At 39.7% G+C, this 17941-nt stretch overlaps 1 protein-coding gene across 4 annotated transcripts in view; it reads right to left on the reverse strand.

The window, feature by feature from the left end:
- The window catches only part of SYNJ2 (synaptojanin 2), a 66817-nt gene that overhangs the window by 30796 nt on the left and 18080 nt on the right, over window positions 1-17941 (reverse strand). For all 4 annotated transcript variants that reach the window (XM_030498862.1, XM_030498861.1, XM_030498863.1 and 1 more), the window contains 4 exons: window positions 15429-15654; window positions 6170-6253; window positions 4256-4317; window positions 1334-1430 (listed from right to left, as the gene is read on the reverse strand). In XM_030498862.1, the coding sequence (XP_030354722.1) occupies window positions 1334-1430; window positions 4256-4317; window positions 6170-6253; window positions 15429-15654 (469 nt within the window). The remainder of the gene's footprint in view (window positions 1-1333; window positions 1431-4255; window positions 4318-6169; window positions 6254-15428; window positions 15655-17941) is intronic.

The raw sequence follows: 17941 nt of genomic DNA on the forward strand, positions 1-17941 counted from the left end.
ATTCACAAGAAATGTCAGATTTGTTTCCTCATAAGTTATTTGAGCATTTCAGAAGTGATTCTCTCTTACCCTTAAACTTCAGCGTTTTTGCAAAATAAACTATAAAAACTCTTTTAAAGATAGGGAAAACAGGACATTATAGAGACTTAGCTGTGTCATGCAGAAATTCAGGAAGAAGCTAGAAACCAGAAACAGAAGCTAGGACCAGACTTCACTTCTGTACCTTCCTCATTGCCTTGCAAGACTTAGTCATAAACACTCACTCTGGGCATATTCTGTATAGAAGGAGACTTTCACTTTGTCACTTTCCACTTGGAAAGCTGAGAGTCCTCCCCAGCTCTTTTGGAGGAGGAGGAAATGCTCACACAGAAAAACTGCCAAAATCCTCCAGCCACTCCTTGTCTCAAGTACATTATTCCAGCAGAGAGGGAGACAAATCCCTCCAACTACAATGTTCATTTTGCTTAGTTTCACACAGTAAGCATTTGATCTCAGACTTTTGTTATCATTCTTTACCAATGATAAACATGTAACACTTACTACAGGTGTGTATTTAAACCATTCTTCATATTCTTCTTAGGAAGATATACTCCAAAGTATCGGATTTCTAAAGCAACAGGCGCTTCAGAGGCAGACTTCCATCAACCTCCAGCCAGATTCAGACACGTATTGCACTGCTGCAAACCCCACTCTGTGCCAGTCTGTGCCTTCACATTAGTTTTAAAAATCTGGCCATAACAGTAGTGCACTAGAATTCAGTGCAGCTTCAATTCCACAATGCCTGACATTCCTGCTTTCAGGTATTAGTTGTGCCTAGGGTCACTTAGGGGCCAGGAAAACCTCTCTCCATGCATCACTGTCATCTGGTACTCAGGCAACTAATTCCCACCGCAATCAGTGCAAGATAGCTATTTCCCATTAAAATCAGAGCCAGACAGCTTGCTTACGCTCAGTGAGCCAGGGTCAGGGTCTGGCCCCCAAGCAGTTCCAGCAACCCTCTGAGGCACCTGCATAGGTAACTACATACTATGAGAAAACCAACCACAATTCATTTTTGCAAATGAGAACTACTCTTAGGTGAATTAAGGCTCTTCTTTTTTAAAGCCTGATCAAAGAGAATGTGCATAAACGCGTGAAGAAATAAGCAGAAAGGCAGTGCTGGAAATTAAGCCATGAGACTATGAAGCACCACCCTCTCAGTATGTAACATCTAATAAAGAGATAACAGTTTCTTTAGACATACTATTCATCACCTGCTGGGCCAGAAGGGAAACAGAAGAACATGGAGGCTCAGGGGAAATCAGCAGTTAAAAAAGATAAATATTGCTTTTACCTTAAAAGCTCTGTTGAGTACCTCCTCCCCTCCTCTGCTTCCCAACAGGTTAACGATCACTTGTTTTCCATACTGCTCTTTCAGAAGCATCATATGCCTACAGCAAAAGTAACCATAATAGGTACTAAACAAAACCATGTTATGTTGCCTACTACCTTTTTTAAAATACAGAAGTCAAGATCACTGGTCACTCCATCCAGTAGAAAGATTCAGCCACAGCAGCTACAGATATCTTCCTCAGTTTCTTTGCAATCAATATTAATGTACAAATGGAGAAAGGATGCAATTAATGGACACAGTATTCTGTATTGAACTTAAAGAAACAGGCATCCTAGGAAACAGGCCCCGGACCTTTTATGTCACTGTTAGCTTTGATAATGCCCTTTGTATGCTCCCACCTCTTGGCTGTCAGCCTGGGAACTACATAGGAAAGACAACAAGAGCAGAAAACATATTACACTTGAACAGGAATTGCCCAGCATCTTGCAGGGCTGAGCCTATGAAGAGCTAGCAGCAGCCATGGGGCCTAGAAGTCCAGTGCCAAAGCCACATCAGCAGAAACACACATGCCATACGTGACAGGGTTCAAACATCTCTAAGCTACTGCAACATTGAGACATTCACTCTCAGCTTAATTAAATTAAGCAGGAAAGTTAGTAATCATAAGAACTGTTGCATTGGATCAGACCAAAGGTGCTTTCAGCCAAGTGGCCTGACCCAGATTCTTCAGGAAAAACGTAAAATAGGACAAGTATAATGTGGGTGTTTTTTTGGCATCTATCCCATCTCTCAAAGCCTGACGTGTAGGGACTCTCAAGTCAAGAGCTTTTAGCCAGATGCAGAGGCAGCCGTTCCCCCCTCAATAATTTTTTTTTCAGTTAGAATGCGTGTGCTACAGGAGTTGTGCTGGCTCATCAGGAAATAATTGGATCTTAAAGCCACCTTCCATCATGTACTAACACCACTTTGGTAGTACTTAAAAGGAAGCTGGGTAGAAATAGACAAGAAAAATAAAATAAACTCTCACATAAATGAAAAGCTATTACATGTTGCAAATTGACATGCAATGGCAAAGTGTCAGGGAAATAGCAAGCACACATCTTCTGGCATGCGCCATTAAATCCTATAACCAGAAATAAGCCCCGAAGAAAACCATGGAAGGGGATAAAAGAAAGAAGAAGTCATCAGCATGGCCTTTAAGAAACATGGCTACATATATTTTCTGGTGCTATTTATGTTCCTGATTCTGCAACCAGTTCTCTGCATGCCAACTCTTCCCATATATTTGCACCTCTCTGATCCCAGCATCAAAATCCTACTTTGACAATACTGCTTCCATACAACAAAATCACTGAAGCTCAGGTCACCTGCTTGAGTACTGTCAGCAGAGCTGCCTGAGGATCTCCCAGGAAGAGGGAACACAAAAGATCCACTAATGAGATTACCACTCACTTCCCACAGTGCCTTCTCAACACATTAACCTATCAGATGGTTAAATTTAACAGGCTACATCCAATCTAATGTTCTCAGAAAAGCTGTATCAGGTCGTTAAGTTTCAGGGTCTTTTTCCTTAGAAGCAGTTGCTTATTCTTTGCCCATTTTCAAAGGACTGTCTTTTGCAGATCTGTAAGCAGAGACATCCATAACCTGATCAAACCCAAGGCTTTACTGTGCACAATGGAAAGAAGAAATAGTGCAATTGAACTCACGTTCATGTTTCTTACAGGAAAGCTACTCACCACTGGTATCAGGGTCAGAAAGAAAAAATTATCTGAGCTAAGTACCTTGAAGTACTCTCAATTTCTTGGGCAGCACAAGAGGATGCTAAATAAGTTCTTGTTTTCTTCTTATATAAACTCTCTCTGCTGTGGAATGCAAACCTCTAAGATGGAGCTTCAAGGACACTGGCAGGCCAAGTTACCATTGCACCAGATGACCACAAGACCATGAGTCTCAAAGGCATTTGAATTCAGCAGGATTTAAGAACCTTAAAAAGCTTGGAGAATGTAGGCTAAGACCCTTTAGGAGTAGGGACTGTTAATGGGGCATAGTCCCTTTAGGTTCTAATCCCTGTTTGGTGTCTTCAGTGCTGCAAAACTTAATAGTCACAAATGTCATGTTTGCTAACAGTTGTAGTAAATGAAATCAGGGAATTAAGAGGCCTTACCCAAAGTCAACACAAACTCTGATTTGCCAAAACCAAACCAAACCAAACCAGAAATTAACCACATGACCTGGCACTTACACATTGAAAATTTCCCACAGCCTGAATTCCTCATGTCCTTTTCAGGCAATGTTCCCACTGATATCCATAGGAGTTTGCACTTAAAGGATAGCACTTCATAGACATTCAAAGGAATCAAGCTAATGCATAGCTTTTTTTACAGTTTCCAGCTGACAAGCAGAGTCTTCATGGTTTAAAAACTTTTACAAGCCAGTCTTTGGGTAAGGCAGAAAAGCATCAGCAGGATACCATCACACAATACTGATCATAGAATAAAGACACTTATTTCTGTATAGCAGTGGGGAGAAAAACAAGTCCATAATTGAATGGAAGCAGTGCTTACTTTTTAATTACCTGGGTTACAGTGGCAAGGAACATGTTCTGTGTACTTTAAGTGTAAATTCACATTTGTTGGCTCACAAAGGGTTACACAGACCTTCCTTTTGCATGTTACTTGGTATTTCTTAACTTTTACAGAAACAAGCCAGGAGACCAAAGTAATTCAATTACCATTTAAAACAGAAAGGAAAGTGCACAAAAATAAGTGAATAAATGAAGTAAACCCACTTAATAACCCTCAACACCTGGGAGACTGGCTGTGTGTTTTACATCTCTCAGGATTTACTATGAAGGCATAAAGTGGAATCTTGGTTAAATGCCAGGCTGCTGTGTTATTGCCAAAATGGAATGAAGCTTACCTGTCAAAGGCAGGAGCATTAGCTTCTAGACCTCTGTTAAGCCTTAGATGATGGGAACCCACCTAAAAGAAAATATTGGAAGGAAAAAAAAAAAAAAGAGAAAAATAACTTCTTAAACTGCTAGAGTCCTAAATCACTAGATGTCTCCCTTTTTCCTTCAGAGAAAAACATCTCGAACAGCACCAGACACCTCCAACTGACTCCACACCCCCACACACATAATATCCTTAATACTAAATCCACAGCTTTTATTAGACAACAACGTTTACAATTAGAAGTGAAAACATGATTATCATTAAGCAAAGGAATACCTACACATCTTTTTATGGCCAAACAAATCACATCCCTTCACCAGCTTCCTCTAGCAAATATCCCACACTGCCTCACATGAGTATGCTGTGTGCCCAGCATTCTTTCTGCCTTTCCCTTGGCAGAAAAGGCTGCAGTTATGCCAGTTCCATGGGTTGTGTGTCCTGAGTTCTTTCATCTTTCATTATTGACACAAACTAAAAAAGCATCAGAACAGTCCTTTCAAAATATGAAGGAAGAAATCCTGTGCCATCAGTCTAATAGGACTTTTAATATGTATGTCAACAACAGGAGCCTCAAGCTCCTTCAGAGTGACAGCTACTGTTATTACAGCATGCAGAGGGCTTCTTTCCTCTCCAAAAACTACACTGCTAATTATTTATAGGATCATGCATTGTTTCCTGTACTTCATCATCTTCCTTTGTTTTTCATGAGGTTGGTTTCTGCAATTCTTTCTAACACCAGCGCCAGCACATTCAAATCCAAGGAATAAGAGGTATGAGTATTCACCAACACAAATGAAAGCTGCATATTTAATCTAGATTAGGCAAAAAAGCAGACTGTGTCCCTACTAAAAAGTTGAAAATTCTGTTTAACTAGAAGTGCTACCCACTAGCCAAAAATACTTGGGGAAAGGCTCTTCGGCTTCATAACATATGGAACAACAGTGCTGGATACAGCTACATCATGGGCAGGGCATGTGCACGACCACATGGGCAGACCTGCTTTATAAGAAGAAGCAAGCGTGGCACTGGATGGTGCTAATAGACAACAACACAGACCCTTTAGTCATCTTTCTTTTGCCCTAAATCTAGTAGTTCTGAATAGTACCTAGGTGCTAGATTTAATGATAAGAAAGTATCAAATAATCTTTAAAGTACTTAAAAAAACAGTTATTTTATGCATTCTCTCTGCTAATGTATATGTATATAAGTACATACTCATTCCAGTTGCTTATCCCTCTGTTAAGAGAATGCAAAGAGTGCTAGGATGATTCTTATTTGATCTTGTAACTGTATATAAAATGTAAGTCACAGATGAAATGTAAGCCACTAGGCTTAATGAATTTCCTGATAAAACCCTACATCTCTGCCTTGCAGAAGATCAGATTAGATCATCATTACCCTTTTGACTGAAATCTAGCAAACACACCATCCAGACATTATATTTTGTTTCAAGGTAAAGTACTCCTAAAGAGCTCTTGGTATTCCTAGATACGCCAAATTTTACTGTGGAGGTCAGTATCATCAAGCCAACCAAGCATTTTAGAAGGAAAGGTTACTCCAAATAAAATTGAAAATGTTATAAAGATACTGCTATAAGTTTCATCTTTGGACATTAGGACACAGTCCCTTACAAATAGTTCCTTGCAGAGGCACACAAACACATGAAAATGTGAACTATAGCCATTTGCCTGATATAGTTCTGTTTATCTAAACATGCAGAATTTCCTACAATGCAAACCTAAAATGACAGAGCTCAGCACTTTCACTTTATAAAGAGCTTTGCAGCTCTTTATAAAAAACCCAATTAAATTCTATTGAAGTTCTAAATTGTAAGTAGCAAGAGAGATAAGTAAGGTAGGCTTTCTGATTGTATGCTTACCTGAAGCCCCAGCTGCTCCCAAAACAGTGGAACAGAACCTCTGATCTGCACAAAGGAAGAGACGTCATCATCCAAGTAAATTGTCTGCAAAAATAAAATACAGGGAAGGAGTTCTGCAGTTAGATCTATCAGTCTGTGACCCCTTTTTGAGGTGACAGATTACGACACTGAACTCAAAGGGTAAAAAAAGTAAACCATGTATCTCGCTGTATCCACTTACTGCTCAGCCACTTTTCCATAGTCTCACAGGCAGTGGAACAAAGCACAACATATCTGCTCTCATGTCATCGCAACAGATTCAATTCACTACTCACCAGAAACAAGAGAAAATTTAAAACACCAGCACTGCCAAGAAGGAAGGAATCTTTCATCCACAATGAAGATGAATTTGATCTACTAGTGGAGACACTCCGGAAGACCAACCATATACTCTCACTCTGTCTCTCTCAAAACTTAACTGTGCAAAATGTCATTGCTCCTTGTGACCGATGATTGGTAATGCCAGGTGTGGGATAAGCTTATCTCTTGCTTTATTTATTATTTCTTATTTCACTGTGTGTTGTGCCTTGTCAGAGTGTCCAAGTAAGCCAGCAGCTTTGCCACTCCCATTCTGAGATACAGCGAACAGCATGTGATCTACTTCTTTTCCAGGATGCTTACAGTGAGAGGCTCCAAACTCCCTATTTCCTTCCCTAACCAGACCTCAAACTCTTCCTTAATATGTGCTCTTATGATCACTGCTAACAAGCTGATTTTGAGTCAAATCTATGCTAAGTACAAAGGCTGATTTCCCCCTTTGCCTTCCCCCTCCACCAGCGCCCAAGCAAATGTTACATTATACGTTAACTTAGCACAAAAGGTACTATCTTCAGATCCAGGATGACCACAGAGCAACTGCGCAAAGCCTGGCTCACTCCCCTGACCTATACTTAGCAGTGGAATCCTGGCTGTTTTCCACAGGGGATACATGATACACATGATACACATCTCTCTTATCTCATGCATGACAAAGAGTCTTCCGCAGCCCTGCGGAGGAATGGTATCCAGGTCATCCAGGTAGCTGCTTCTCTAAGCACATCATATCATCTAGCACAACTGCTGCCAGCCAGCCAGTAGCACCCGAAATAGAAAAGAACATGAAAATGGGTTATTCTACAGCTTGAATGTGGTTTGTGCTTTCGGGTTTACCACTAGAAGTGCTGGCTGGGTGGCTCAGGGGAAGCACCTTAATTTACCTTGTCTTCTCCTATTTATAATCACTACCAGTGTATAATTTTTAGAGCTACACATGCGAAAAGAAGTAGTATATAGCTACACCAGAGAGGTGGGTATTTAAATATTCTGTCACCAGTTTTATCTAACTAATCTTCACAATATTTTTGCAAAGCATTTACAACTATCCCCATTTCACTGAGAAGAAAGATTTAAGTGGCTTTCTCAGGAACACTGTGTCAGCATTAGAATGATGGCTAGCCCAGATGTAGTGCAAAACTGTATGTTTTTATGGTTTTAGCCTCACACTAATGAACTAGGAACCCTTCTCTGTCACATCGCACGCTTGCACAACCCCCTCCTAGAGAGGGGGTTGCTCAGAGCAGCTTTCTTGCAAGGCTTGCCTCACTGCGAGTTACATGGCTCTAAAACATGCTCTCCCAGTGAAGTTTTCTAAACATTGCTGGTACCTGAGTGCAGAAGCTAACCACCACAGGAACACATTGGTGCACCTTTGTGCAGTTCTGTGCTCAGAAGAGTTTGTCCTGCAGCTGGACTACAGGAGGAGTGAGCAGGCCCACCTTCTTCCTCTTTATCACATCCTCTCTCGGACAGGTTCTACCAAGATGAGTCAGTAACTTCCAAACACTGAATCATCTTTTCATTCAGTCATGGACCCAGAGGAGCTAATTCTAAGGTAAAGCAAATTTGTGTAGCTCCACTGACAGCCTAGCATTATCCTGACTCATACTAAATGAGGATCAGGTCCTGAACCTATGCAAAAAAAGAGTAAGGACTGGCTCACTTCAAAATTTGGCAACAGTTGTCACCTTAGAGATGAATGAGTTGAACTGAAACATCTAATGATGACAAATACAGAAAAGCTTTTCATGAAGTACAATTTGGCCACTCAGGCAGCTTGCCACAGAGGTTCGGTTTTCTTTACAATCTTTTGAACATTGCTGTTTCCATAACTAACTGAAAAATCCACAGCTCAAGCATCTCTCTTTGGCCAGCTCTTTTAGAAGCCCCAGCTGCAAATTCTCCAGACGCACTGATTAAAAAATAATAATAATAATTCTAATTTTAATACTTGCAGTTTAACATCTTGCTGAGCTACAGTTTAAACGGAAAGTATTTCATCAGTTACAGACCATGAATATATATACCTGCCTTCTTTATGCCAAAGAAAAATACTGACCAAACATTTCTGCCTTTCTGCATAAACAGATGCTCATATTTCCACTTATTAGTGATTCAACATCATGAGAGTTAACAGATGTTTGTTACTACTTTCACTCACATTTTCTGTTCACTGGTTTTTACCCATTACCTCTTCTAACTGTTTCCTGCTCTATTAAGCTGTTCATTTGGAGAACTTAAAAACAACAACAAAAAAGTTCAAACTATTTGGGAATCATTCCTGTGATCTAAACAGGATGCCCACACCCTGATGTGATGGGCTGGGGGGTCCTCTGCCAGGATGGGGTCTAATCCAGAACTCTCCTATGATGATAGGGCATTTTAAAGAAACTGACATTTTTATGCACATTGCCATGTGGCCTTTAGAAATTCAGATGAGGTTTCTGAACTGGAAGCATGGCCTCTCCAACACAGTCATTCACAAGGAAGTTCTTGACATTAGCACATATTTTTTTTCCTTTCACTTACAGGGCTCATAATCCTGTTCTCTGGAGCAATCCTGTGGTCTTTCACAATCCTCTCACCTCATTCTTGTGATGCAGATGAGTCAAAAATTGTTTTCTTCCAAGCTGCACATGAGTTGGAAAAAGACCTAGTGTTTTTAATGAGTGGGAGACTCATTAAAATTACTTTTCTGCCAGTTGTTCCTTTCTTAAACAGACTGTACCCATTAAGCATTACAACTATGCAAATCTTCCCTGAATTACAGCAATACGTACTGTCCTTCATTCACCACTCCAAGGAACACAACTCCTGATCTTGACACTCCCTTCCATTGTATATGCTCCTTGACTTTACACAATAATAGCGGCAACAGCTTTCCTATCAGCAGACTTGTTAAGTAAGTAGGTTGAAAGATTGAGACTAAGACTTTCCAGTTCAGGAATGGACATAAACTGAACACCCATATACACTGCAAGAAACCCCATTTGTTAAAATCTTAAATAAGCACTGATAATACATCCATGTTAAAATTACAGTCATAAATAAAAGATTCCAACTTTGATGCTGATGCAATTCCAGCATTTATGCATGGATAAGTGCACAATTTCTTTTCTCATATTCCTCCAAGCCTTGATCATCTTTTGTTCACAATGCCATTTTTTCTACAAGCACATATCTAGCCCACTTTTTTATTGTTCTAGTTTTGATTTTATTACCCTATCCTCTAGCAGTCCGTTTCTCTTATTCTAAGTCACAACACAAAAGATGAACTGTTCTTTAGAAAAGAAACTTAAAGAAAAATAAGCAACACTTTGTCTCCAGAATTTTCCTGTCCTCCGTTTTCCTTAACTCATGGAGAAGAAATACATCCAAGAACATCAGACTGGTTTTTCTCTAAATGTTCAACAACAATCAAATTATATTTTGGACAACATTTTGTCATTATAGTTGATACATACTGCTAAATATCTTTCTTTGGGCTTCATAAGACTATTGTGGAGTCTTATCTTTTGTCTTAGATGCAAAATGACAGCAAGTTGTTGCCTACTTTCCCTGAGGAGAATGTTCATTCCTATCAAATCCTCAAAACACTTGAGGACTATTTCATTAATCTCAAAGGGTCTGGCCCATAGAACAATCTAATCCAGTTAGCTGGATGGATTTTCAGACACATTTCCTTCAGTTTCCCACCAGACAACATAGTAGCAACTGGATACTTAACCCAAGTGGAGGGCCTCTTTGCCTTGATAATAGATTGCTTGTCCTCTGACCTCTGATGTTCGAATTTGCCATGTTAGACTCTTTTTGTGGTCTCTTTCTCCAACGCCAGGATCAAGGGTAATAGTTCTGACAGTTCAAAAGGATGTTTCTCAAATCTTTCTTTTCCGTTGCATAGGGCCAGACCTTGTCCCTGTGATCCAAGAGCCTTTCCTGATAACACAAGCTTCATGCACCGGTACGGCTAGTAAGCTTCTGAGCAAGCAGCAAACTGGTATTGCTTCTGAGCAAGAAGCAAACATCCACATGAACCAGCTGGTGTTCTAGTCCCAGCACGCTATGCCCATTCATCACTTGGAATAATTTATTCACTAATCTCCATCACTCAGCTTCGTTAGAAGTAAATAATTATCCAGTCACAAATTCAAACGGCAAAATTCATTATGGACTCAAAGGGCACACAGAGACACAGTCCATCCATGACAAAACAGATACTCACATGGCTTGTCCTGGGATTCCCAGCTCTACCACACAACCCACAAAGAGCATGGATAACAGATGGCCTAAACATACCTCTCCATGAGTCCCTTTAGCCCAGACCACGGGATCTAAGAATATACTTGCCAAAATAATCCTCTTTGTCCTCCCTGGGGCCATACTAAAATTTGATCCAGAAAATAAATTAACCACATGATCGCATCCATTCCTCTCCTGGAGAGCTATCCAACATGGTCTAGGAGTTATTGTGAAACAGAGATCATTTTTCTTAATCCATGCCTGACACTTTTTTCTTAAACTGGAAGAAAGGGAAGGTTAATCCAGATTCATGGCATTTCCTTTTAATACCTTGCCAAGGTTTCCATTTTCTTTCTTGAACAGTTCCATGAAGGGGAAGACAACTGAAACCACTCATTTGTCTTTGGTAAATTACACTTGTTCCCCATAAGTCACATTATAAGATGTGAGGAGTTTAGCGTAACTCTTTGGAGCATAACTGGGAGAGGAGCTGAAATGTAAATAGTGACAGGCACACAAACTAAATGAAGAAAGCGTGCTTGTTTCTCAATGCTATCAGCAGAAGAGAATTAAAAGAATGTGATACACTCTCAACTTTAAGGGATTACTAGAGAGGAAGGAAAGGTGAAGGGAAACATTTAAGCTATTACTGGGAAACAGGAAGATTTTAAAACTTCTTGAGGATTAACTGCAATACTGCAAGTAGAGAGGGCTACCATCCCATTATAAAATACTGGTAGCAAATCTGGAGATACATGTTAGAGGGATTTCAAAAAAATCCCTTTTCCCTTCATATTTTGTTTTTCCTTAAGTGTTTCCTACCTTTTTTCTTCCTTCTTTTTTCTTGTAAAGATGCAAGGCAAATGATCAAACATCTGAAAGATCCTCTAGTAGCCTTTTTTTTTTTTTCTTTCTTTTTTTTGGAAAAGCAAAAGTGAAGCGAGACATTTAACTTTCTCCCCCCCTTCTTGTCAAACACTGTGAGTCACAGCAGTTAAGTGAGCCCACAAAAAATGACTCACTGCAGAGCTAAAATGCCACAAGGCTAACTCAGTGGGAGACAAAAGCATACCATAAGAGAGCTGCCTGGAGATAAGACTAATTGTTTCTCCCTTTCCTAAAAACGGAGAAATGTTAGAAGTAATTCCTACAAAGGGTGAAAAAGTCCTGGCTTTTCAGAATCCTGGGGTCTATTTATCCATGAAAGTGCACAGCCAGCATGCCATTATACTGTACAGGCTGCAGCAAATGGAAACAAAATGCTATTCAGCCAAGATATTACTTCATAAGCGATTAGTCAGTAGTCTACTATGAAAGTAGGAGAGAGTTTATTCTAGGACTCTTCCTTCCTAATGGTAAGTGGAGGCCAGCTTGAACTGGATCTCAGGCATCCCAGTGGTTAGCCCAACGTTGCTTTCTTAGGACATGCAGCTTGGTAAAACTAGTGTTTATCACCATTAGCAACAGCAACCTTCTTTTCTCCTTTAAAAACAAACACTAAACAAAACCACACAATCCTTTAAAACTGCAAACCCTTGTTAAAATTGTGAACCTACTCTAGCCTTTCACCATATAACCATTTCACTCTTGTGCTTTTGCTTACCCAGTTGCAAAACACTCAAACCCCTTCAGTCCTCCCACTTCACAGCAGTGGGAACAAAGCACAGCAGTTCCTGTAAGAGCCTGATCCAGCCCCAGCTAAGGGAAGCATTAGCAACCAAGTATTGCTTTGCTGCTCACTGGGAGCCAATCCTCAGGTTTTCTGCTGGGATGCAAAGGCCAGCTTATTTTTCATGCTAATCATCTGCAACATACTGTACTCCAGGAACATAATTAAATAGAATGAGTTACTTCTGACCCAACTAGTAAGCACTACAGCAGAAGTATTTCCCATAATTAGACAACTGCTAAGTGCAATGCAGCAAATGTGATGCTGATCTGAAAGAAAGCTGACAACCCTTCCTAACATTTTATTTTCTCTGCATTTCAGCAAGAGAACATTCTTCAAATCAGTAGTGCAAATGTACTTTGCACTAATGCTCATGAGAAGGCACTCAACTAAAATAGCAGACTGTACCATGTTATCACTTAAAATGGCATATGTCCCTTCTTCTGTTCCCAAATTCAAGGGGAAATTCTACTTTTTGTTGGGCAGATCTGCATCTGCTCTCTCAGGGCACTGAGAGACTTTCTAGAAAGATGTAGATGCTGCAAGACCTAACTTGCAGTTGCTTTGGACGGAGGCACAAAAGAGAATTATTAGCAGAGAATTCAGAGGCTGACATTAGACCCAAGCACAGCAGGGGAAGAGTTTGGCATCCAACCAGCAGAATTTGTGGAAGCCTGAACACTAAGTGGAAGGCTGCCAGGCCAGCCAACTGAAAATGCAGGCAAACCAGGAAAAGGAAGGATGGGAGCAAAAAGCCACCCACAATCCTGACGAGAACTCTGACCACTGTGCAAGGAAGTCACATGTGTAACATTGCGCATCTTTCAGCATGTCTTGGGGATCAAACCTCACCAGCAGACTGGGGAATACCAGTCTGAAATTCCTCCTCCTGCACTTTGCTGAGCAATGCAGCATTGTCAAGCCTAAGGTGTCCTTAGACAGAATCGGGTGAAGAGGTTAAAGCTGCACCACCAAGGCAACATCTTAAGAGGAAAATTTTGAAAGTACCCAAATATTGCTGAATTTTGGACAAACAGGAGACTGAAGGCATGCCTGCCACAAGCAGCAGGATAACGGAAAGGGTAGCACTGACTGTGAACTGCTACATTTACACAATGCCATGAAGAAATACTAGTGCTGCAGTATGGGCCCTTTTGAGAGGAGTATGCCACCCTCAGCAGGTAGGCACAGTCCTACAGTGACACAGCTATAACTCTCCTGGAACAAGTAATGACACAGAGAACTTAAGGATCTCTATGCAACACTCACTGTGTCATGTAGAGATGTCTCACCAGCCTCCCCTTACTAGCATCACATAAGCAATCTATTTTCATTGTATGTGCACTTGCATATATGACACATACATTACACATATAAAATCAATCTATGCTACACACAGTTTTGTAGATCTGCCCAGACGACAAGTGAAAACAATGCAATTTTAGGGACAGTCCTTTTTTAAAAACTACTACCAGCCATTTATCCATTTTGCTTATAGAGATATCCTTTTCTGTATGATGATTCCGACTGCAAGTAATTACTACTTCTATTCAAAAAGGAAAAGGTGATTACACTTGAATAAGAAAGCGCTCATTTCAGCTGGCACTGAAGATCTCAGATTCTTCAGGGTCCACTGCTTTTTGTTCACTTTCAAGGTAGTAAGCTAAACCATGTGTAATAAAACCAACTGATTGTTATGTTGTTAGGCTGTGCCAATCAAGGCAGCCTGCTGAATGCATTTCACTCATACATTTTATCTCGGCATCAGCTGGAAATAAAGTTTTTATCATGTATGTATAAAAACTGTGTTATACCACCTCTCGCTGGACAGAATCACCCACAAAGCAAACAGGAATATAAAGCAAAGTCTCTTCCAAAATGAGCTGCACTGGAATTTGCTTGACTGAGAAAATGGTGGGTTTTCTTCATTTCCTTTACTAGCCAAAGGTGATTTGACTCCCAGTGAACACAGCTCCTTTGCCGTCCACCTTCCTCTTAACTAGAATGGTATATTTGAGTGCTAAGAGTGCTTCACCATAGCACATTGTGTATTACCTACCTTCTATAAATGTTGTACTTACTGGTCTGCTAAAGTCCTGTGAGACAGGAAGTTAATAATCATTCTCATTTTATAGTTGAAAAAATACTGTACAAAGAAGTGATGGCTTCAATCCAATAAGGCAGACAGAAGTACTGGAAGCATGAATACTTATTATCACAAGATTTTGTATGATTCTAAGTGACTTAGAGCCAAAAGCAAATCCCAGCTCTAGCCTTTGCTGAAAAACACCCCCAGCATCTCTAACCAAATTCTTTTACATCGGTGTAGATGTAGTTATGCCACTGTAGTGCAAGGGACTTTCTAATTCAGCAGACCTGGTGGAATGAGCTAACGGTGATACCTAAAATGAATGAAACAGAAATGAAGTGTAGAGACTATGACTTTATAGGAAATCTTTCAAACTAGTTCTTCTCCAACATTCTATACCACGGAAAACACAATGAATTTTAGAAAAATGCACTTTAAAATGTATGGAGAATGTATAAAAGTGTGACACTGGTTCTGGAACAGATTTGAACACATTCTTTTGTTTAATACATGAGCCTCATGACTGATAACTAATAAGTTCTGAGGCTCAGACACTTACCGTTACACATGTTGATTTCACATGTATTAACACACAATGCTCTCTGAATGGTTTAAAAACCCATGTCTATATTTCAGTACAATATCCAAAGGCCAGGCTTTCACATTCAGGAAAAAAATCGTAAGTATTAGTGAAAACTGTGTGCAAGGAAAAGTCAGAAACCCAGAAAAAGAAACAGATCGCAAAGAAATGCTGAAAGGGCAAGTACAAATAGATCTGCCATGCAATAACATTTTAAACATTCTTGGAAAAAACCCTCGCTGAACTCCTTTAATTCTTCTTGGAATTTCTGCCCCAATTAAACTTGAGTGGAACGAGTTATTCAAAGCTACTGGATACATCCACTTACCTGCTCTGTCTCAACGAAGTTGGACACATGTCCATCGTCATTGACCCCTCGAATGTGAAAGCGGACACCAGCTCGCTCACAGCTGATGCGAGAGATGAGGCAGGCTTTTGCCTTCTTGTGGGAAGCATAAACAGTGCGAATGTCCACTACCCCACACATCACTTTCAGCAACCAGTCAGAGCAGTTCACCTGGTAGTGTTTGAAGGGCACGTGCAATAGCTGGTTCCTGAAAGGTTCAACAACATACAGATGCATTACTGAATAAAGTAAGAGAGGCATAGGTGCCACCCCACAATAATCACTAATTGAAGCAATTAATATTTTGTGACCCCTTTTCTGTTGTACCTTTATCCAAAACCAGAAAATACCAGAAAGAAATCCTTGTGAACTACTACAGTGGACAGAACATGGCAAACTGTAACAGCACAGCTACCACCAAGGTGCTGTCCTTATATCTTGTACCTCTCTCTCAAAAATTCAAATGCAAATGTCGCCTCTTTCAGCTCCAGAAATACATTTAAATTTAGTAATCTTTTTCATAAATGACAGTGCTGTCCAGCTAATTATTTTCTGAATAATATTGCCTGGACCACTTTAGCATACACTACAGGATGAAAAACCATTTTAAAATCCACCAGGATTCTCAGGAAAATTTTTCCAAGCAGAAACTGGACCCATAAGTCAATGGAGATATTGCAGAAAGTGCTACTAAAATTAAGAGGAATGTCTGTTTTAACCTTCAATTTATTTTAAAATCAACAACCCGAGAAACCTATCTCTGGTTAACAGTGACACTAGTCTCTTCTATTTATGATGGTTTTCCAAAATGTGCCTTTAGTCACAGATGAGGGCCCTTTTATAATCATATATTGCTCAGTAATACAAGAGTTATTACATCTAGCAAACCCCCTGAAGAATTGTTCTTCTAGAGTACAGCACTTCTCTGAAAAAGGTGCAAGTCATTCTTACCTTTTAAAACTAAATATGGAACTGAAAAAGCAGCTCTAAACCGATTTCGGTATCTTTTCCACCTCCTTCTCCTAGCTTTACTCACAGAGAAAATGCTCACTCAGACTAATTCCAGCAGATGTTTTTTGTTGTCGCAGTTCATTTAACAGGCAGTTTGTGTTGCTTCTAACTAAGAACATCTGACAGTTTTCATTGTGCAACTATTTATTCCATTGTTTACTTTTCTCAAGAATCTATTGTTTGGTCTGAAATTTCCCATATTGCATAACTGCCTCAAGATAAACTTTCTAAACGTGATGTTGTCACCATTCATCCCTGTTCTACAACATAAGAAGAACGGAAACTCCTCAAGGGCTACTTCTAGATTAGCCAGAACAGCAAAAAAAGAAAGTTCAAATACCTATCTTCCAAGAAGAAAAGTTTCAAAAGACAGAACTGGTAAAAAGCGTTGCTTTAAAGGTTGTTTCTTTATTAAGAGATACTGACATCTTAGGATTTTCATCACGGGAACACAGTTCATTTGTGCCATGTGTCTGACTTGATGTGTTTGATGAACTCTTTGAGAGGGATGCATAATTAGCACAGGTGAAAGCAAGTTTTATAAATCTCTCTTCTGAGTTAAACTCAAAACACTAGATCTTACCAGCCAAAATTGCACCATGGCTAGAAAGATTGTTTAGCCTGGATGAACTGCTCTCTCATTTTCATTTATCATTTATTATGAAATTATTTTTTTTGCTTATTTAATATTCACCTACTTCGGACCACAGGACTCATCCCACATTCTAGCAGCACACCCACATTTAACTCTGCCAGTTATTTTCCACCTGCATCATATAACCCTCGTGTATTTCCAGTACAGCTATGCTTCCTGTGTGACTATCTTTTTGTTTAAAAAGAAAGAAAATAAGAGTATAGGAATTCAAGCGTTCTGCCAGAATTGTAAAGAAAACTGAACTAAATCAACGTGGAAACCACCTAGGGAAGACAAAACCCAGCATTGTGTGTTTTCCTTTCCACTCAACTGATAGTCACCACAACAAGAAATACTGGTTTTTTGCTTTGTAAGCACAAGAAAGTAAGAAGTACAGAGCAGCGTATCACAGGAGTTTCCTTCCATGCAACACATTTACACTGAGCTGTAAACATATTAATATTGATGTTTTCAACATAAAAACTGGGGCATATTACTGAAACATTAAACTACAGACTTTAAATGCACACACATCTAAGAAATAGAAGATACTTCAGCACAGATGACGGGATTGATGAGCAGTTCAAGTGCAGGTTTCTATTAGATAACTTTTAAAGCAAATTATTAAAAAGAACTGCAGGGGAGACTATTCTCGACATCTAGAGACATGTTTCTGTTGTGTGAGCAGTACACCTTGTGTTTCCTCAAAAACACAAAATGTTGTTATTATAATTGCATTTCACTATCAGATTAATTCTAATTAAACAGAAGTTATATGTTTGACCCAGGTTTACCATGAATTCACTAAGGCCACATGCCCTCTAAAATGACATGACAATGAGATGAAAGG

The sequence above is a fragment of the Strigops habroptila genome, chromosome 10 (genome assembly GCF_004027225.2).
Source record: "Strigops habroptila isolate Jane chromosome 10, bStrHab1.2.pri, whole genome shotgun sequence".
Taxonomy (NCBI): Eukaryota; Metazoa; Chordata; class Aves; order Psittaciformes; family Psittacidae; genus Strigops; species Strigops habroptila.